Source organism: Otolemur garnettii, unplaced genomic scaffold (genome assembly GCF_000181295.1).
Source record: "Otolemur garnettii isolate 467f Iridium unplaced genomic scaffold, OtoGar3 scaffold00350, whole genome shotgun sequence".
Lineage (NCBI taxonomy): Eukaryota > Metazoa > Chordata > Mammalia > Primates > Galagidae > Otolemur > Otolemur garnettii.
The window spans coordinates 158,115-180,336 of NW_003852745.1; the positions used below are offsets into that span (position 1 = coordinate 158,115).

The 22,222-nt window shown below is 36.2% G+C and overlaps 1 protein-coding gene across 3 annotated transcripts in view; it reads right to left on the reverse strand.

Annotated features, from left to right (window-relative positions):
• The window catches only part of CHIC1 (cysteine rich hydrophobic domain 1), a 146,137-nt gene that overhangs the window by 113,748 nt on the left and 10,167 nt on the right, over positions 1 to 22,222 (reverse strand). For all 3 annotated transcript variants that reach the window (XM_003803593.2, XM_003803592.2, XM_012813922.1), the window contains 2 exons: positions 21,700 to 21,754; positions 13,972 to 14,127 (listed from right to left, as the gene is read on the reverse strand). In XM_003803593.2, the coding sequence (XP_003803641.1) occupies positions 13,972 to 14,127; positions 21,700 to 21,754 (211 nt within the window). The remainder of the gene's footprint in view (positions 1 to 13,971; positions 14,128 to 21,699; positions 21,755 to 22,222) is intronic.

The following is a 22,222-nucleotide window of genomic DNA, read 5'->3' on the forward strand; positions in this document are numbered from 1 at the left end:
AAAGAAAAGAAAGAAAAAGAAAAAACGACTTTCAACAAAATAAAAGCCCTGAACTAGATGAAGTCACAGCAAAATTCTAACAGACCTGCAAAGAGGAGCTGGTACTCATATTACTGAAATTATTCCATAATATTAAGAAGGAAGGCATTTGCCCCAAATCATTCTGTGAAGCCAGCATCACCTTATACCAAAGCCAGGGAAAGGCACAGCAAAAATTGAAAACTACAGAACAATATCCATTATGAATATTGATGCAAAAATCCTCAATAAAATACTAGCAAGCAGAATTCAACAGCCAATCAAGACAATAATACACCATGACCAAGTGGGCTTCATCCCAGGGATGCAAAGATGACTCAACCTATGTAAATCACAGTGCCCATAGTACAGTGGTTATGGCACTGCCCACATACATGAAGTGGTGAGTTTGAATCCAGCCCAGACCAGCTAAACAACAATGACAACTGCAACAAAAAAATAGACAGGCATTGTAGCGGACGCCTATAGTCTCAGCTACTTGAGGGGCTGAGGCAAGAGAATCGCTTAAGGCTAAGAGTTGGAGGTTGCTGTGAGCTGTGACACCACAATACTCTACCAAGGGTGACATAATGGGACTCTGTCTCAATAAATAAATAAATATAAACATATGTGAATCAATGAATATGATTCACCACATAAATAGATGTTAAACAAAGACCATACGATCATCTCAAAAAGTGCAGAATAAGTATTTGACAAAATCCAACACCTTTCATGATAAAAATTCTCAACAAACTAGGCATAAAAGGAACATATGTCAAAATTAAAAAAGTCATGTATGACAAACTCACAGTCAATATCATACTGAATAGAAAAAAGTTGAAAACATTCCCCCTAAGAACTGGAATAAGACAAGGGTGTTCACAGTTGCTACTTATCTTCAAAAGAGTGCTGGAAGTCCTAGTCAAAAAAATCAGGCAAGAGAAAGAAATTAATGGTATCCAAATTGGAAAAAAAAAGAGGTCGAACTATTGCTTTTCACTTATGACATGATCTTGTATCTAGAAAACCCCAAAGACTATACCAAGAGACTCCTAGAATTGATAAATAAATCCAGCAAAGTCTCTGATTACAAAATCAATTGCCATAAATCAGTAGCATTCCTATACACCAGTAACAGTCACAACAAAGACTCAATACCATTCACAATAGCTAAAATAAAATAAAATACCAAGGAAAATGCTTAGACCAAGGATGTGAAAAATCTCTATAAAAAGAACTATGAAACACTACAGAAAGAAAATACAGACAACACCAACAAATGGAAAGCCATATCATGCTCATGGATCAGAATAATCAACATTGATAAAATGTCCATACGACCTGAAGTGACTTACAGATTCAATGCAATCTCCATAAAAATACCAACATCATATTTCACAGACCTAAAAAAAACCTAATAATTCTATGCTTCATTTGGAACTAGAAAAGAGTTTGCCTAACCAAAGAAATCTTAAGCAAAAAGAACAAGACTGGAGGCATCACATTACCAAACTTCAAACTATATTACAAGGCTACAGTAATCAAAACAGTATGATATTGGTACAAAAATAGACATAGACCAAGGGAACAGAACAGAAAACTGAAATATAAAACTACATCTACATACAGCCAACTGATCTCTGAAAAAGTAGAAAAAATGTATACTGTCGGAAATAATCCCCATTCAATAAATGGTGCTGGGACCACATGCAGAAGAATGAAAGAGGATCCATATCTCTCACAACTCACAAAAATTAATTCAAGATGTATAAAAAATGTAAGGCATTAAACCATAAGAACTCTAGAAGAAAATGTTGGAAAAATTATTCTAGATACTGACCTAGGCAAAGAATTTATGAAGAAGACCCAAAAGGCAATCACAGCAATGACAAAAATAAATAAATGGGAATTGACTAAATTACAAAGCTTCCATGCAGCTGAGGAAATAATCAATAGAGCAATATAAATTGCCTATAGAATTAGAGAAAACATTCCCAAGGTATACATCCAATGAAGGACTAAGAACCAGAATCTACAAAGAACTCAAGCAAATCAGCAAGAAGCAAACAAATAATGCCATTAAAAAGTGGCTAAAAGACAGAAAGGGAAGCTTTTTAAATGAGAAAAACAAATGGCCAATAAACATATGAAAAAATGCTCGACCTCTCTAATCATCAGGGAAATGCCAATTAAAATCACAATGAGATATCATCTTACCCCAGTTAGTATGACTTATTAAAAAGTCCAAAAACAATAGATACTGGTATGGATGCAGAAAGAAATGTTTATACACTATTGTTTGGACTGCAAATTAGTACAACCTCTATGTACTAATGTAAACAGTATAAATATTCCTCAAAGAAATAAAAGCAGACCTACCATTTAATTAGGCAATCCCACTAATGTGTATCTACCCAAAGGACAAGAAAACCTTTTATAAAAAGACACCTGCGGAGGGACAAGATGGCCTACTGGAGTCAGCCTCCAACAGACACTCCCGTCCAGAGGGAAGGATAATGTCCAGAAAGTACCCAATTAAGCTGAAGACTGGGAGCTGAGCCAAGAGAGAAGAGTGATATTTGCAGGTCACCTCTACTGAGGCTGCAACTCCAAGAAAGCAAACTTCAGGTACAAAATATATTCCAAAGGAAAAGTGTCTGTCCCCTCCCCCAAGAAAGTTGTGTTTTTCTTTTTTTCTTTCTCTTTGTCTGTTCCTGTAGGTTTTCTATAGGCGAGCAGTGAACTAAGGACCTCTTGTCTCATCCCACATGTGACAGCTATAGGAAGTGGGGTCTTCTTCCCTAGAGGGACCCTGCTGAGACTCTGAACATTCTCTAGCAGGCAGAAAAAATGAAGTAACAATTTCCCTGCCATTCTGAACTTCCAGTCCACCCTTTCCCCATTGCCTAACAAACCAGAAGCCTAACCCCCTTGCAGAGACTATGAAAGGAGGCTCAAGAGCAGCGTCCCCAACCCCTGACAGACCAATTGCCCCACCTCCAGCTCGGCCTGAGTCTTTTAGAGCCATGCTTCCAGCCCGGTCTGAGTCTTCTGGAGCCATGCTTTCCCTGCCCTGCACTCAGGCCGGCCTGAGACTGCTAGAGCCGCGCTTCCTGGGCTGTGATTCCTGTGCCCTCCCTGCCTCCATGCTGTGCCCCCGCCCAACCAGACTTGTGAGCTGAGTGCTCTCCTTGCTGAAGTCACTGGGATCCAGGGACTGCCACAACTGTGTACAGCATACCCAGCCCTGATTCTGGATCCGTGTGCCTGTGCTCCTGGAACTCAGAACATCCTGGCTGTGGAAGTCACCCTGGGAGCTTCACAGGGTCACTTCCCACAAAGATCCAGCAACAACAGAGAGATCTCACCAGAGTCTAATCTTGGAGAGACACCTCCCCAACTCTGAGGGCTCCCAGAGGAAACCAGAACTCACTTTATAGGGATACTGGTGCTGCACCGTGGCAGGGGCAAAGGTGCAGTGGCTAAGGGAGAAAAGCATTTGCTGACTTTTTACCCTCAGGATTAGACTGAGTCCAAGTGGAACACTCGTCAGTGCCTACTGAGTACCTGAGGCAGAAAGACCTCAGCTCCCCCAGCCAGCTGGTAGCAGAGGGTAGTGGCCGGGCTGCAGGGGCACTGACCTTCCGTTGACTCTGACAGGCACAAACTTCCAGTATATCTGCTTATTGGAGGGAGCAGGACCTCAGCCCTGTTGGGTCGCCAGTGACTGGGTGTGAAAAAGGAGCAAAGTGGAGACAGAGACTCAGACCCCTGGTCCAACTCTGCCACCAGGCAGGCATTTTTGACTCTACAGAGCATCAGAGTGAGCCAAATTTGAGCAGCTAGTAGACCACAGCCTTCTAGTTGCTGGAGACCATTCGAACTTTCCCACTTGAAAGTTCATACTGACTGGGCCAACTGGTTTGGAACTCCTAACCTGGGCCAATCTCCCAAGGCCCCTCTCAGAAGATATCATGGTTGTACAGTAATGGGAAGGGTTGATTTTCCTCTTCCAATAGATGTCCATGAGAAGTGGGCTGTCTTAATTGCTTGTATCTCTCCACAGCTAAGACTTCACCAGACTCACTGATCCACTAGGATCGGACAAGAACCAGCTGAATACAAGACAGAGCCACCTAACCCCACCACACCAAACAGGTTTCCTCAGCATCAGACTGTAATACTATATGGGTCCTTTGCAAAGCTATAGGGAAAAAGTTGCAGCCATCAGTCCCAGATCCTTGACAAAGGGCTGGTTAACAACAACCCTAGGAACTGAACAATCCAATTTCACCTTACCTGCCCATCTAGCCAACAGTGAAAAACAATCATGGGGTGGAATCAGTGGAAAAACACTGGCAACATGAATAATCAGAGTAGATCAACTCCCCCAAGGAACGATATGGTAGATACAGCACAAGATCCCATTCATAAACAAATGGCTGAGATGTTAGAGAGTTCAGAATCTGGATAGCAAATAGATCAACAGAATGGAGGAAAGGAAGGAATTAGAATTTCAAGGAATTATTCAAAAGCTTTCTCAAAAATTCAACGATTTCAAAGACAAAATCACCAAAGATTTTGACACATTGAGGCAATAACTTGCAGCCCTCAAAGATCTAAGAAATATAGTAGAATCCCTCAGTAAGAGAATGGAGCAGGCAGAAAAAGGATCTCTGACACTGAAGACAAAGGTTTTGAATGCTCCCAAATGCTCAATGAGGAAAAAAGGTGGAGAATAAAAACAGTAATTCTCTCAGAGAGTTCTGGGATAATTCGAAGAGATCTAATATTCACCTTATAGGAATACCTGAAGGTGATGAGGTTGCTGCAAAGGATACAGAAGCTTTACATCATGAAATAATCAAAGAGAATTTTCCAGACATGCCAAAAGATTCCAAAATCCAATAACAGACAGTTTGAGAACACCAGCCCAACTCAACCCAATAAAAATTCTCATAGACACATTATAATTAGCTTCGCCAAAGTTAATATGAAGGAGAAAATTCTGCAAGCTGCAAGACGTAAGAAAACCATAACCTACAAGGAGAACATTAGAATGACAGCAGATTTCTCTGCCAAAACCTTTAAGCTATAAGAGGGTGGTCATCGACCTTTAATCTCCAAAATATCTTTCAACCCAGGATCCTGTATCCAGCTAAACTGAGTTTCATCTATGATGGAGAAATTAAATACTTTAATGACATTCATATGTCGAAGAAATTTGCCATAACTAAACCATCTTTCCAGGATATCCTCAGACCTATCCTCCATAATGAACAGCACAATCCTCCGCCACCAAAGTAAACTCACTCAGAAACTTTTGATCAAATTCCAACTTTCACAGTGGAGATAGGATTAAAAACGTCAGCTGGACTTTCAAAAACCTCGATTCCCAAAATACTATCTGGCTTATCAATACTCTCAATTAATGTGAACGGCTTAAATTGTCCTGTAAAGAGGCACAGGTTGGCTGACTGGATACAAAAACTCAGGCCATACATCTGTTGCATTCAAGAATGGCACCTTATCTTAAAAGATAGACATTGACTCAGGGTGAAGGTATGGTCATCTATAATTCAGGTAAACAGAAATCAGAAAAAGGCAGGTGTTGAAATTTTATTCACAGATACAATAGGCTTTAAACCAACCAATGTAAGGAAGGATAAGGATGGCTATTTCATATTTGTTAATGGTAACACTCAACATGATGAGATGTCAATTGTCAACATTTATGCACGCAACCAAATTGCGCCTCAATTTATAAGACAGGCTCTAACATACATGAGTAACTTGATTTCCTCCAGCACCATAATTGTTGGAGATTTTAACATTCCTTTTATAGTGTTGGACAGATCCTCCAAAAAGAAGCTAAGCAAAAAATTTTTAAACTTAAACCTAACCATTAACATTCGCATCTAACAGACATCTGCAGAACATTTCATTCTACCAAAACTGAATAAGCATTCTTCTCGTCAGCCCATGGATCATCCTCCAAAATTGACCACATCTTAGGTCACAAGTCTAATCTCAGCAAATTTAAAAGAAATCATTCCTTGTATTTTCTTGGACCACCATGGAATAAAAGTTGAACTCAGTAACAACAGGAATCTGCATACACATACAAAAACATGGAAACTAAATAACATCATGCTGAATGATAGCTGGGTAATAGATGAGATTAAGAAGGAAATTATCAAATTTTTGGAACAGAACGATAATGAAGACACAAGCTATCAGAATCTCTGGGATACCACAAAGGCAGTCCTAAGAGGGAAATTTATATTCCTCAAGAGAATGGAAAGAGAGGAAGTCAATAACTTAACAGGACATCTCATGCAACTGGAAAAGGAAAAGCATTCCAACTTCAAAGCCAGCAGAAGCAAAGAAATAACTAAAATTAGAGGAGAACTAAATGAAATTGGAAACAAAAGAATCATACAACAGATCTACCAATCAAAGATTGGTGTTATGAAAAGGTCAATAAAATAGATAAAGCTTTGGCTGACCTAACCAAAAGTAGAACAGTAAAATCCCTAATTTCATCAATCAGAAATGGTAGTCCAAATAACAACAGACTTCTCAGAAATTCAACAAATCCTTAATGAATATTACATAAAACTCTATTCTCAGGAGTATGAAAATCTGAAGGAAATAGACCAATACTTGTAAACACGCCACCTTCCTAGACTTAGCCAGAAAGAAGTGGAAATGTTGAGCAAGCCTATAACAAGTTCTGAGATAGCATCAACTATAAAAAATCTCCCAAAAAAAGAAAAGCCCGGGACCAGATGCCTTCACATCAGAAATCTACCAAACCTTTAAAGAGGAACTAGTACCTATATTATTTAACCTTTTCCAAAACATAGAAAAAGAAGGCATACTTCCCAACACATTCTATGAAGCAAATATCCCCCCGATACCCAAACCATAAAAAGACCCAACAAGAAAAGAAAATTATAGACCAATATCTCTAATGAATATTAATGCAAAAATATTCAATAAGATCCTACCAAACAGAATCCAACAATACCTCAAACAAATTATACATCACGACCAGTTGGGTTTCATCCCAGTGTCCCAAGGATGGTTCAATATATGTAAATCCATAAATATAATACATCATATAAACAAATTAAAAAACAAAGACCATATGATTCTCTCAATTGATGCAGAAAAAGCTTTTAATAATATCCAGCATCCTTTCTTGATCAGTACACTTAAGAAAATAGGTATAGAAGGCACATTTCTTTTTTTTTTTTTTGAGACAGAGCCTTAAGCTGTCCCCCTGTAAAGTACCATAGCATCACAGCTCACAGCAACCTCCAATCCTGGGCTCAAGCGAGTCTCCTGCCTCAGCCTCCCAAGTAGCTGGGACCACAGGTGCCCGCCACAATGCCCGGCTATTTTTTTGGTTGCAGCCATCATTGTTGTTTGGCAGGCCTGGGCTGGATTCAAACCCACCACCTTAGGTGTATGTGACTGGTGCCTCAGCCACTTGAACCACAGGTGCTGAGCCAGAAGGCACATTTCGTAAACTGATAGAGGCCATCTACAACAAACTCACAGCCAATACCATATTGAATGGAGTAAAATTGAAATCATTTCCACTCAGATCAGGAACCGGACAAGGATGCCCACTGTCTCCACTGCTTTTAAACACTGTAATGGAAGTCTTAGCCACCGCAATCAGGCAAGAGAAGGCAATCAAGGGGATCCAAATAAGATGAGAGGAGATAAAACAGTCATTATTCTCAGACGATATGATTATATATCTGAAAAACCCTAGGGAATCAACTAAAAAACTCCAAGAAGTGATCAAGGAATACAACAATGTCTCAGGATACAAAATTAACACTCAGAAATCTGTAGCCTTTAGAGATACCAACAATAGTCTAGGGGAAAAAAATCAATCAAGGACTCTATTCCCTTTACAGTTGTGCCAAAGAAGATGAAATATCTGGGAGTGTATCTAACTAAGGATGTTAAAGATCTCTATAAAGAGAACTATGAAACCCTGAGAAAAGTAATAGCTGAAGAGGTTAACACGGAAAAATATACTATGCTCATGGCTGGGAAGAATCAACATTGTTAAAATGTCTGTACTACCTAAAGCAATCTACAGATTTAATGCAATCCCTATTAAAGCACCTCTGTCATACTTTAAAGACCTGGAAAAATTAGTACTTCATTTTATATGGAAACAGAAACAACTTTGAATAGCCAAGACATTACTCAGAAATAAAAACAAATCAGGAGGAATCACACTTTCAGACTTCAGACTATACTATAAATTACAGTGATCAAAACAGCATTGGTACTGGCACAAAAATGGAAAGGTAAATGTATGGAACAGAATTGAAGACCAATAGATGAGCCCAGACACTTATCATCATTTGATTTTTGATAAGCCTATTAAAAACATAAATTGGGCAAAAGATTCCCTATTCAAGACATGGTACTATGTGAATTGGCTGGATACCTGTAGATGCACACCTTTCTCCTCTAACAAAAATTGACTCTCACTGGTTAAAGGACTTAAACTTAAGACATGAAACAATAAAAATCCTTAGAGAGAGTGCAGGGGAAACGCTTGAAAAAAATTGGCCTGGGAGAATACTTTATGAGGAGGACACCCCGGGCAATTGAAGCAACATCAAAAATACATTACTGGGATTTGATCAAATTTAAAAGCTTCTGCACTGCCAAGAACACACTAAGTAAAGAAAATAGACAGCCCTCAGAATGGGAGAGGATTTTTGCAAGTTATGTTTCTGAGAAAGGTCTAATAACCAGAATCCACAGAAAACTCAAACTAATTACTAAAAAAAAAAACAAAAAAAAAACAGTGATCCCATTTCATTATGGGCAAGAGACATGAACAGAAGCTTCTCTGAAGAAGACAGGGGCATGGTCTACAGACACATGAAAAAATGCTCATCATCATTAATCATCTGAGAAATGCAAACCAAAACTACTCTGAGATACCATCTAGCCATAGTAAGAGTAACCCACATCACAAAATCCCAAAAGTACAGATTTTGGTGTGGATGTGGAGAAAAGGGAACACTTCTGCACTGCTGGTGGGAATACAAGCTAGTTCATTCTTTTTAGAAGGAAGTTTGTAGAACATTCAGGGATCTCAATATAGACCTGCCGTTTGATCTGGCAAGTCCTCTTCTAAGTGTATATCCAAAGGACAAAAAATCATTTGACAAGAAAGATATTTGCACCAGATTGTTTATTGCAGCTCAATTCATAATTGCCAAGTCATGGAAGAAGCCCCAGTTCCTATCGATCCATGAATGGATTAATAAATTGTGGTATATGTATACCATGGAATACTATGCAGCATTAAAAAAATTAAGACTTTACCTCTTTTATGTTTACATGGATGGAGCTGGAAAATATTCTTCTTAGTAAAATATCTCAGGAATGGAAAAAAAATACCCAATGTACTCAGTACTATTGTGAAATCAATTTACAATCACTCAAACATACATGTTAAAAATGAAACACTATAGCCCAGGATGAAGGAGGAAAGGGGAGGGAGAGGGGAAGGGAGGGATGTGGGTCGATAGAGGGAGGGTTGGTAGAGTGACCACACCTATGGAGCATATTGCAAGTACATGTTGGATCTATCAGGTGTAGAACACCAATGTCTTAATTCTGTAATTGGGCAAAAGTAGCGAAGGCTATATTGTTTAGTAGGATGTAAGCACTCCAACTTGTAGAAATAATCAACACATTGAATCCCATAATGGCATAAATGTATTTATGATCTATGTACAAATGACTGAATAAAAAATAATAAAAATAAATAAGCAAGTAAATAAAAAGACACCTGTACTTGAATGTCTATTGCAGCACAATTCACAAATGCAAAGATGTGTAATGAACCCAGGCACCCATCAATTCATGAGTGGATTAATACAAGGTGGCATATACACAGACACACACACACAATGGAGTACCACTCAACCAAAAAAAGAATGAATTAACGCATTTTCTAGCAATTTGTATGGAACTGGTGACCATTATCTTAAGTATGTAAAAAATAGAAAAATAAACAGTACATGTATTCACTATTAAATTGGAAATAACCAATGGAGCACACGTGTGCACAGAGGCAAGTAAAACTTAGCCTTTTGGATAAGCTCAAGTGTAACACTCAGTGGAAATCAAGGAGAAGTAAAAAAAAAAAAAACTTACCTAACAAGCATAATGAATACTATCTGAGTGATGGGCACACTTATAGCCATGATTCAAGCTTTACAAAAGTGATCCATGTATCTAAAAACATTAGTATTTTTAAATAAAAAAATAACAAAGAAATGTCCATGAATTATATTGACTAAAAATGTAGTTCACAAAGGCAGACTATTTAACATGGAAGTCCTTTCCTTAAAAACACTTTCAAATCATTGGTTCACATTGCAACCTTGTGACTTAGAACAGAATAATTCTATTGTAGTATTTCCACTGTGGATAAACAGAGACATGACTTCCATTAAGCTAGATACTCAATTAGAGATGGCTAGAGCAGGATGGAAAACCATAGTCCATAGGCCAAATCTAGCCCACTATAAAACTTTATAAGTAAAGTTTTATGAGGACACAAGAATGCTTGCTCACTTATGTATTATTTATAGCTGTTTATACGGCATAATGGCACAGCTTTGTAGTTGCAACAGAGACCATTGGCCCACAAAGCCTAAAATATTTACTATTTGATTCTCTCTAAGAAAAAGTTTTCTAAACATGGCTAGAGAATTAAAACCCAGTTGGCCAATTATTTATCACAAACACTACTTAACAAAATGTTTCCTGTCTCAGCAAATTTGATGAAAGAAACACCATATATTCAAGGAAATACAGTGTTAGAGAGAAAAACAAAACAAAACAAAACACTCATTATTTTTCTTGTACTATTTGTTGTGTGACCCTGGGAAAGTTACTTCACCTCTTGGAAATTCAGTTTCCACACCTCTAAAATAAGGGATTTGTGCTTTATGAATGTTAACCATCCTTCCAAGTAAACTGTTATAATCTATACAACTTATTTTACAGATTAGGAAGCAATAGTGAAGGCATAAAAATTATTTTATTTTATTTTCTATTTCTCCATGTAGACAAAAAAGGTATCTTAAATTTCCTCCTCATCAAAACCCCTTTAAAATTAAGTAGTATTAACCCAATTTTGTAGGTGAGAATATCAAGGCTCTAGAAAGAACAGTGATTTGCACAAAGTTATGTTCCATTGTCTTGTAGATTGCTGACAACATGGCATGTACAAAATCAGGAGCTGTGAATTATAATACCTTATATAGCAAGGCAGGTTCTATGGTGAATAAGAGACTATCTGTCCTATTTAAAAGGAGCAGCTACCATTCAGCAAGAGCCAATTGCTTACATATAAGCATCTGAGTCCAGGATTGCCAGATACTTAGATTTTATGAGATGCTAGATATCTCAAATCTTATTTTAAATATTCTCATTTTAAATGTTGGTAATTGACTGAAATATTTAACAACAGAGTAGGCTGCGTTTGGCTCATGGATGACAGTTTGCAAATCTATGTTAATTAAACTTATTTACATTGATAAATTAGTGAATTAAAATATATGGATATGGTGGGTGCAGTGGCTCAAGCCTACACCCAACACTCTGAGAGGCCTAGGTGGGAGGATCCCTTGAGGTCAGGAATTCAAGACCAGCCTGAGAAAGCATGACACCTCTTCTCTACTAAAAATAGAAAAAAATAGCTAGGTGTTGTGATGAATGCCTGTAGTCCCAGCTACTCCAGGAGGCTGAGGCAGGAGGATTGTTTGAACCCAGGAGTTTGAGGTTGCTTTGTCTTATGCTGACACCATGGCACTCTAGCCTGGGCAACAGATCGAGACTCTGTCTCAAAAAAAAAAAAATACATGGATACCTCAACTTCAGTATGAACTCTTGATTATCCAAAATAATAAAAAGTAGGGAGAGATTACAGCATCAGTATTATCTTATTTCTATTGAATATTCTAGTAGAAGCACTCATAGTAAAAGCAAATGATAGAAAAAAATTGGTTTTCCTACTTCAGGCCCTCTGGTGGAGGTATTAACAAAATAGGCAAAGCATAAATAGGTCATCAGAAAAACAGATAGATAATGGTTAACATTAACACCAAAAAATTCCGCTTTTTTTTTTCATTGATACAGTCTCACTTTGCTGCCCTTGGTAGAGTGTAGTGGCATCACAGCTCACAGCAACCTCTAACTCTTGGGCTCAAGCGATTCTCTTGCCTCCAGCCTCCCAAACAGCTCCAACTACAGGCACCTGCCACAATGCCAGCTGTTTTAAAAGACAAGGTCTCAGGCTGGTCTCAAACCTATGAGCTCAGACAGTCCACCAGCCTCAGCATCCCAGAGTGCTAGGATTACAGGCATGAGCCACCTTGCTCAGACAAAAAATCTATTATTAAATAACAAATTGGTTTTATTTACATGATGTGAAATTCACATAATAATTAATTTCCTTTGATGCTTTTAAAACACAATGGGGATAGGCAGGAGTTACTTATTATAACTTTTAAAAGATTTGACAGTTAAGAAATTTATGCTATCAGCTTTCTTTCTTTTTTACTTATAGAAAGCCATTCAAAAATATTGTACATGGGCTCGGCGCCTATAGCTCAACCGGCTAAGGCGCCAGCCACGTACACCTAAGGTGGCGGGTTCAAATCCCCAGCCCAGGCCCGCCAAACAACAATGACTGCTGCAACCAAAAAATAGCCGGGCGTTGTGGCGGGCGCCTGTGGTCCCAGCTACTTGGGAGGTGGAGGCAGGAGACTCGCTAGAGCCCAGGAGTTGGAGGTTGCTGTGAGCTGTAATGCCACGGCACTCTACCCGGGGGACAGCTTGAGGCTCTGTCTCAAAAAAAAAAAATATTGTACATGCTTGACTAAGCTGTATTTAAATTAAAGATTTGATCAATTCGTGGTTATCAAGGGAATCAATAAAATTCTTAACTTTTCTATTCAGAACGTCAGAGCCAGTATTTTATTATTTGTCTTTTTCAAGTAGACATTAAAAAACATAAGAAAAAGAGAGAAAAATAATAATTAGTATTTTGGGGGGATATTTTTGGTTTTAATGAAACTACTTTGTATCCAATTATTGCTCCTTAAGGTGCTATAATTTTGAATTTGATCTAGTGGGCTAATTTTAATTAAAAGTTTAAGTGAAATCCTTAATAAGGTACTATGAAAGAACTTTAGGTCAAATAAATTATTTTTTCTCACTGGCTTTAAGTAAAAATTTTTAAAAGATGTCTTCCCACTGGGGAAAAAATTTTAAAACCTAAAATGAAATTATAAAGAAGACAAGATTAAAACAGTTGTCTTAAATCCATGACATAACTAGTAACATTATAATAAAATGTTACTGTATCATGTTCAAAAGTAAGGACTTTGTATGTTATTCTTACTTCTGCATTTCTTCAGATGAGAAGAAGCTCTCCCATATATCTGTAACTTGGAAACAATTTATGGCTTCAAGTTTTATAAAAAGAACAAGCAGCCTACTTACATTTATAATTACTTAAGTACTTCACTTATATTGCATTTATTTAAAATGATAGGAACCCTCATTAAGTAAGTGATAAAGTATTGATAAAAGTTGGACAAATAACTTGATTTCTCTGTTATTATCTCTACAATAAAGATAACACTGCGATGAGAATTAAGTAAACCATGTTAAGTACTAGAAAGAATCCTTAGCACATACTAATGTTAGCTCTTCATTGCACAGGTATATGGTACACTTGCTGGGTGAAAGGCACAACTATAACTTGGACTTTAACATTACAAAAGCTAAACCACGTAATCTAATTGTATGTACTCTCATAATAATCTAAAATAAAAAAGTTAGCTCTTATTATTATTGTATAATAAAATAGTTACTCACTCTTTTGTTGAGACAAATAACAGGCCACAGGCTGCAACCCAGTGTGCAACAGCAGCAGAGACAACCACACAGCAGCCATTTCACATTGACTGGGAGAGACTTTCTCAAACATGCATTCACATGGCCAATGCTGGTCTTAAATTCTTCTGGGGCCACCTACAACAGGGCACAATCTTTAACAGTTTGTGGGCAGCTTTCCACTACTTATCCTTAAACCTAAGAAAAATGTTTGTTTTATTACAAATACTTTAAGACATTACAAATGTCTAAATACATATCCTTCCCATAAATATATATCACATGCTCTTGGATTACATTGCAAAGCAAAACAATATAATTAATTTCGTGTTCACAGAGCTTAGTCTGATGTTCAAATACTTCTGAAATGACCAACAATAAAATGGCAGTGATAAAATTGATGGTAAAGGATACCTGTCTAGCAGTTTTCTTACCAAATATTCTTTGTATCAAAGCAGTATTATTTACAGTCTCCAGTACTCCAAAATTGAGTGAGACAAGAAGCATAATAAAAGCATAATAAAAACCCAAATACTACTAGAGGAAATGGAATTAAAATTACACCTTGGCAATATTCCTAGACTTTTTAAAAGATAACTCTCAAACATTTTTTCCCTGGCAAATCTGCAATAGAACAATTTTAATACTTGCCATTGTTTGCATGGAAAGTTATGCTAAAAGACAATGCCTAGAGGTTATATTCAAAATGGCCTGTTAATATAACAGACTCATAATTGCTATAAACTTTGAAAGCTGAAAGGCTTTTAAATACACAAATTTTATTTTTCTAGTTACTACCTCCATTCCTGGTTCCTTGTGCCTCTCTGTAAACAAAGACAAAGTCAGTTCAAAGGCATGAGCATGACTGGCATAATCAGATTTATACCAACAATTCTGCTTGAAGGTTATACAATTTAATGGTCTATTAAAAACATAATGGTTTGCTATCAGTGAAATCACACTTCTAGATCACAAAAATGATTCTATTCAATGAATTCCCAACAATGAAAAAAAAAAAGATTCTCTTTAATCAAGAAAGCCATTAGAATATAAATTTTATGGGAAAAAATTCAGCATTTGGCTATAAAAGCAAAAATTATTAATTTGTTAGAAAAGCTGCTACAAAACAATTCTATTACAGAGCTTTACTAAAACTTACAAATAAAAACCATATTAGAGCAATCAATTTATTACATTATTATCTTTTTTTTTTTTTTTTGAGACAGAGCCTCAAGCTATTCCCCTGGGTAGAGTGCTATGGCATCACAGCTCACAGCAACCTCCAACTCCTGGGCTCAAGCGAGTCTCCTGCCTCAGCCTCCCAAGTAGCTGGAACCACAGGCGCCTGCCCCAACGCCTGGCTATTTTTTGGTTGTAGCTGTCATTGTTACTTGGTGGTCCTGGGCTGGATTCGCACCCGCCACCTTAGGTGTATGTGGCTGGCGCCTTAGCCACTTGAGCCACAGGCACCGAGCCATTACATTATTATCTTAATAGAGATGTTTCAGAATCAAAACTACAAAATGTATATCTATCAGGAGATGTTATAAAGATACATGACCACAAAATTTAGCCCAGTCATGACTACAACATTGAAGATACACATATAAGCTTTATTAGAATTGCTGATGTCCCCAGTAAGGTTAATTGTTTATTGTTTAGCCCACAAATTGGATTTTCCTCCTAATATGTTAACCAAAAAGAGTTGTGAAATTGTAATGTTCAAAAATTTGTTTACATGGGACAAGTAAACTAGTCTTATTCTCCATCTAGATCGTCAGTAACATGATGTAAAGACAATCACTGCATACAAAGAATCCTAATTAAATGACAAAATTTCTGAGTTAAGTATGAAATAAATTCAGAGAACCATGCCTTTATTAAAAACCGAAAACACTAACAAGCTAAGGACATTAGACAATAAATCAAGAGATGCAGATTATAGTTATTAGCTATGAAAAAATCTCAGGCAAAATCATTTAATTTTTCTAAGTATAAATTTCCCATCTATAAAATAACAATAATAATATTTGTTTCACATACTTCACAGGGAACGGAAAAATCAAACTTCATAAAGAACCTCCTGGCTGGGTGCAGTGGCTCACACCTGTAATCCTAGAACTCTGGGAGGCTGAGATGGGTGGATTGCTTGAGCTCACTGGTTCAAGACCATCCTGAGCAAGAGTGAGACCCTGCCTCTAAAAATACTCAGGCACTGTGGCGGTTGCCTGTGGTCCCCCTCTCAGCTACTCGAGAGGCTGAGGCAAGAGAATCACTTGAGCCTCAGAGTTTGAGGTTGCTGTGAGCTATGATGCCATAGCACTCTACCAAGAGTGACAAAGTGATACTCTGTCTCAAAACAAACCCAAAACCAAAAACCCCAGAACCTCCTGACTAGAATATTTTGGGAAAAAAAAGTCTATGAATCCTGTCTCTAAGAAGATTTGGAGAAAGGAAAGAAAAGGTCTTTTGCATGGAGTCTTAGCTGAAGGCAAGGGGTTTAATCAGGTAAGTCTTACTATTCCACAGTTTTGCTATACATTACATGATCAATAAAAACAATCTGCTACATTTTGAATGCATATTCAATGTTTAGTTCTTCAATTCTTCAGTGAAAAAAACAAAGTATTCTAAGAGCAAGGTACAAAGTTATTATCTTAAGGTTTACCACAATATTCCACTTCTTTTTTCTTAAGGAATCACTGAGGAACCAAACGGAAGTTAAAATAAGGAATTATATATGTATATAGCTATAATTGGTAATATTACATTGCTATCAACTCTCTTTAAATTGTGTAGCTAGTATCATGAACACATTTCTAAAATATGACAAATTGCTATATAAATTCATGCAAATAATAACATTGTTAAATCTGTCCATTTACAAATTTAGCTGCTTATAATTATAACTTAAATTTTTATTTAAAAGTAAGCACAAACACAGATGAAAAAATAAAAAAGGCTAAATGCAGAAATGAGTCAGTTCAAAAGAAAAAAAATGCTTATAAGGAGGCTTAGAAAAGAAAGCTCCATTTATACTAGGGATAAATAGTATTAGAAGTCTGAGGGAGATTAAATTTAAAGAATAAAATGAAAGAGGGAAAGGAAAACTGGCTTTTTATTAAAACACAATGAATAAAATAAATTGTATGCTATATAAAACTGATTATAACGTTTGTCTTTTATTATACACTTCTGGAAATAAAAACAAAAAACATTCCTAAAATGTGACAACTTTCCTTCTCTGCCAACACTTTCTTCTTTTAATACATAATAATCTCAGGTGTACTCTCTTACCATAGATAAATTAAAAATTAAAATATTCAAGTTACTAAAAATGAGAACTCAGATATTCAGATTTTTTAAGTTATAAAACAAAATACTAGAATTTCAAACTAAAATTCTGCATTTTGACTTTAAAAAGAGGTCAGATGGCTCTGAATGAAATCTGTATTTTAATTAACAATAAAAATCATAAAACAGAGATAAAGGCATAAGAAATGAGAACTGGGGGTGGCGCCTGTGGCTCAGTGGGGTAGGGCGCTGGCCCCATATACCAAGGGTGGTAGGTTTAAACCTGGCTCTGGCCTAAACTGCAACAAAAAAATAGATGGGCACTCCCAGCTACTTGGGAGGCTGAGGCAAGAGAATCCCATAAGCCTAAGAGCTGGAGGTTGCTGTGAGCTGTGACACCACAGCACTCTACCAAGGGCAATAAAGTGAGACTCTGTCTCTAAAAAAAAAAAAAAAAAAAAGAAAGAAATGAGACTGGTTAACTCCTAATTTTAAGTAAGATGAAGAAATGTTTAGTTAACTGTGCAGAATCAGAGTTAGTAACATTTTACTCATTTACTTTCATATAATTGAGTATCTCTAGGCATGAAAGTAAGATGGAAGCCCTTTACTTTCTAGCCGAACAGTAGGTTATAAAGAAATATTTCATTCCCTTTTACTCTCTTGGAAAGAAAAAAGAAAACCACATCATAAAGGTGGGGGAAAGAGTCATAATATTTTATAATGGGAGGCAGGAGATTCTGCAAACAGAAGAAAATCTAAGCAAACCCCAGCAGAACTTATTTCTCTCCTTCAATCCTGGGGAGAACACAACCCTATCAATCACTTGTCATACCAGACCACAATAGAAAAGATACCTTTTTATAGCTTAAATTCTCAACGCTGCACACTAATCTCCCCCTTTACACTATTTAATTGTTTCAAGCTGAGGGGTAGAAGCTTTAATTTCATTTATAAAGTTCTGTAGTTCTTTCATTTTCTGGTCACCAAAAAATGTGTGCCTACACCTGCTTGAATGTTCTATAATGACAGGAGAACTCGTCTTTAGTGAAAAGGTACAAAATCAATCTTTTCAGAACTTAAGAAGAAAAAATTAATATTGAGCCACAAAGAGCCTATCAGAATAACTTTTTAGATTTTCAGAATTTACTCTGCAATTTTGCTTAGCTCAGGTAGACATAAAAGCTATTTAGAATTTCATTCATACAGGAAGACTGGTTTTATACAAGCTGTATTTTTCTACATTTATCCATTTTTAAATATTTTAACATATGAGCTATTAAGTTAGAAGTTCAGACCCTTTTTTCCCTCTTTTAATTCTTTTTAAGATTCTGTAAATTCATTTTGCTTATTCTCCCAAGTTATCAGAGAAGTATTTTGATAATCTGAAGGAATCTACACAAATGAAAGCACCTACTGGAGAAAAATTATATCATTAAAGAGAAAATGAATAAAACCGAAGCTACTACCATGTGACTTTCCACAAAATCAGACCTTCAGAATTCCTTTTAGAGTTTTTCTCATCACCCAACACAAAGAAAATCGTCATGTTATCATTTATGCCTTACCTAATACATGAGAAATGTTTTAATGCACATTGAATAAATATCCACGTACCATTATAATATGTGCTACAAAAATAGTCACTTGGAAATAATGGGTATCTTCAAGAATAGCTCATATCTACATCATCTAGGTTGTATGAATGCACATCAAAAGCTGCTTACCATTCTTATTCCTCTAGTTTAAAAAGTATACTACATTTTGGGCCAGAGGTATTTTTAGCTTTAGATGGGTTGGAAAGAAATGAAGAGGTGTGAAAAGATTCTAAAGATTCCTCAAGCACATAAAATTGGCCAATTTCAAAAATAGATAATTCTTATGGCCTAGGAACTCCATTCACTAACATAAATTTTAGGATATGCGTTTTCCATAATTTCTAGGACCTGTAATTCAAACTTAAAAAAAACTAAGTCAATATTAAAGCTAGACATAACCGCCCAAACAACACATGCAGCAGCAGCAAGGGCAACATAAAGAATAAATTTACCATTGGAACACTAGTAATTTACATTCCCATTAGTTTTAATATTGATTCCCTCTTTCTACAAATATGTTATTACTCAAGAGAGATTTCCACAGCTATTTTATTCATTTGGAGAAAATGAATGTTTAATGTACATAAAACAAATCTAAATCTAGGCTGCTGCTTCAGTTGATGAATATCCTAAACAATTAGGATAGGAAAGTATAATATACTATAAAATGAGGCCAAAATCTCACGCCAAATGGTTCAAAAAAGTTGAAGGTCAGGAATTTTCCAGGGCTAACTTATTCAGAAACTATGCTCATCTGCTTATTATTCTATGGAAGGATTTGATATTATAACTCAGGAGAGATAAAAAAATATCATCAGTCAATAGGACAAATAAGTGGTGGGATGAAGAGAAAATGTTATTACTTAAATGATGAAAAAGTGAGTGCAATTAAAAATGAAATTACAGTAAGTAAATCGAAAAAACAATCAGGGTGAAACTGGGATACACTGATGAAGAATAGTCAATAGCAACTACAAACTACCATTGGGGAGCTAATAAGTACCTATGATATATTAGTAATTTTACATATACTATCTCATTTAAGGCTTAAAATAAGATGTGAGGTAACTATCAGCATTATCTCTATTTTTCAAAAAAGAATTGAGGCTCAGAAAAGTGGCTTGCCCAAGGTCATGTAGCCAATACGTAATACAACTTAGATTTCAACCCAGATATGACAGTAAACCTTTATTCTGTCTCAAGCTAGCTCCGATTTTTCAGGGGGGAAATCAGGAAAATAAAGTACAACATAACTTTCAAAGTTAAATTAAATAGAATTTCTTATGACTAACAGTTACTCCTTTGAAAAAAAATATGTCTGTTGTCTTTTCTACTCATCTACAAGGAGGCTGGGAAGAAGGCCAAAAGTGAGAGTAAAAAGCTGGAAAATGCGTCATGACAAAAAGAAGCCAGTATCAGTAGAAGTGTCTTATCCCATTCTCAAAGAGTTAGAACAAGAGAGAACAAATTAAAATTAAATTAAAGTTCAAAAATGAAAACAGTACTAAAAGATATTCAGCAAACTGCCTCATCCTCACTCCTTTTTTTTTTTTTTTGAGACAGAGCCTCAAGCTGTCCCCCTGGGTAGAGTGCCGTGGCATTACAGCTCACAGCAACCTCCAACTCCTGGGCTCAAGCGAGTCTCTTGCCTCCACCTCCCAAGTAGCTGGGACCACAGGCGCCCGCCACAACGCCCGGCTATTTTTTGGTTGCAGCCATCATTGTTGTTTGGCGGGTCCGGGCTGGGGATTCGAACCCGCCACCTTAGGTGTACATAGCTGGCGCCTTTGCCGGTTGAGATATAGGCGCCGAGCCCTCACTCTTATTTATAGTCATCTCATTCCCCTTCTCTCATGAAAAAAAAATCACTTTCATTAGTTTTGTGTATATCTTTCTAAAATTCTTTGTAAAAATATAATTAATATGTTCTTATTGCTCCCATTTCTTATATTATATATACTGCATATATATGTGTGTGTGTGTGTATATATATATATATATATACTTGCTTTTCTCGCTAACAATATGAGAAAAATTCACACTAAAACAATGTAACATTTTGCCTTAGGCACAGTCTCCTACTTTTGGGCCTAGAAAGTTAGCATTATGGTTATAAGCGGATTTTCCAAATACAGTTTCTTTTTAAAAAGTGTATGTATTTAAAGTATACAACATGATGTTTTTATTTACACCCAGTGAAATTACTATAGTCAAGCAAATTAACATACTCATCTTTTCATATACTTATCTTTTTTGTGTATGTAGAAAGAGCACCTGAAATCTACTTTCTTAGTTATTTCCAGTATACAATATGATATTATTAACTATATTCATCATGCTGTACATAAGGTCTCTAGACTTACTGTTTCAAATTCTAGGAAGTCTTTGAATTTTATAGAAAATAACTATTGATGATAGAGGAACCAGGAAACAGAAAGGTGAGTCCAATTTTAGAAACTCAGAACTACCTAAAAGTAATAGTGATACATTTAAAAAATTACTTTAACTCTAAAAACATTGGAAATTACTGACCTGAATGAAAACAATTAAAGCTACCTGTGCTGAGAAGAAATGAAAAACTGGGAAAGCTGAGAAGATAAATAAATAATAGATGGCTTTAATGAACAATGGACAGAATAACTGGTCAGAGGCCGGTAGTTATAGAGACAGCTATCAGTCACTACCAACACAACTTCCAAGCACAGAAGCCTCCTGTTATTTAACTTTATTACTAATGATTCAAAACATTTGTCCTAACACTGACTAAGCCATCAAACAGTGCTTTAGAATTGAAAATTCAAAGCAGACTCTCACTTACCTTCCCTGTTAGAACTGAGGGAAATTCAGTATCAAACTTGTTGCTCAAGCCAAACCTTAAAAACAAAGAACAAAATATATTCTACCCAGCACATTTAACTCTTTCCCTTTTTATAAACGAAGTTACAAACTCATGCATTTTTCTTTTGATTTAAAAAAATGTGTCCTGAAAAATTTTAAATGATTGTTTATAGAAAATAAATCTTTGATTATTAATCCAAATTAATAGTAAATGAAACTTTAACAAGGAGCAAATGTTAAAGTGGATTCTAACTAGACCCATAATATGGGATTAAAAAGTAATAAATTTGAGAAACACTTATATAGAGGTGGAAATGTCAATTTTTGATTTAAGTGTTTCTATTAAAACCCTCTTTAGTTGATAATTGCTGGAACTGGATGATGGGTAATATATGAGAGTGTATTATACTACTCATTCCACTTTCAGGAATGTGTATGCAAAAGTTCCTAATACAAGTACCTCTTCTTCTACTAAGATAGCCTTTGAAACTATAGAGTTTTAC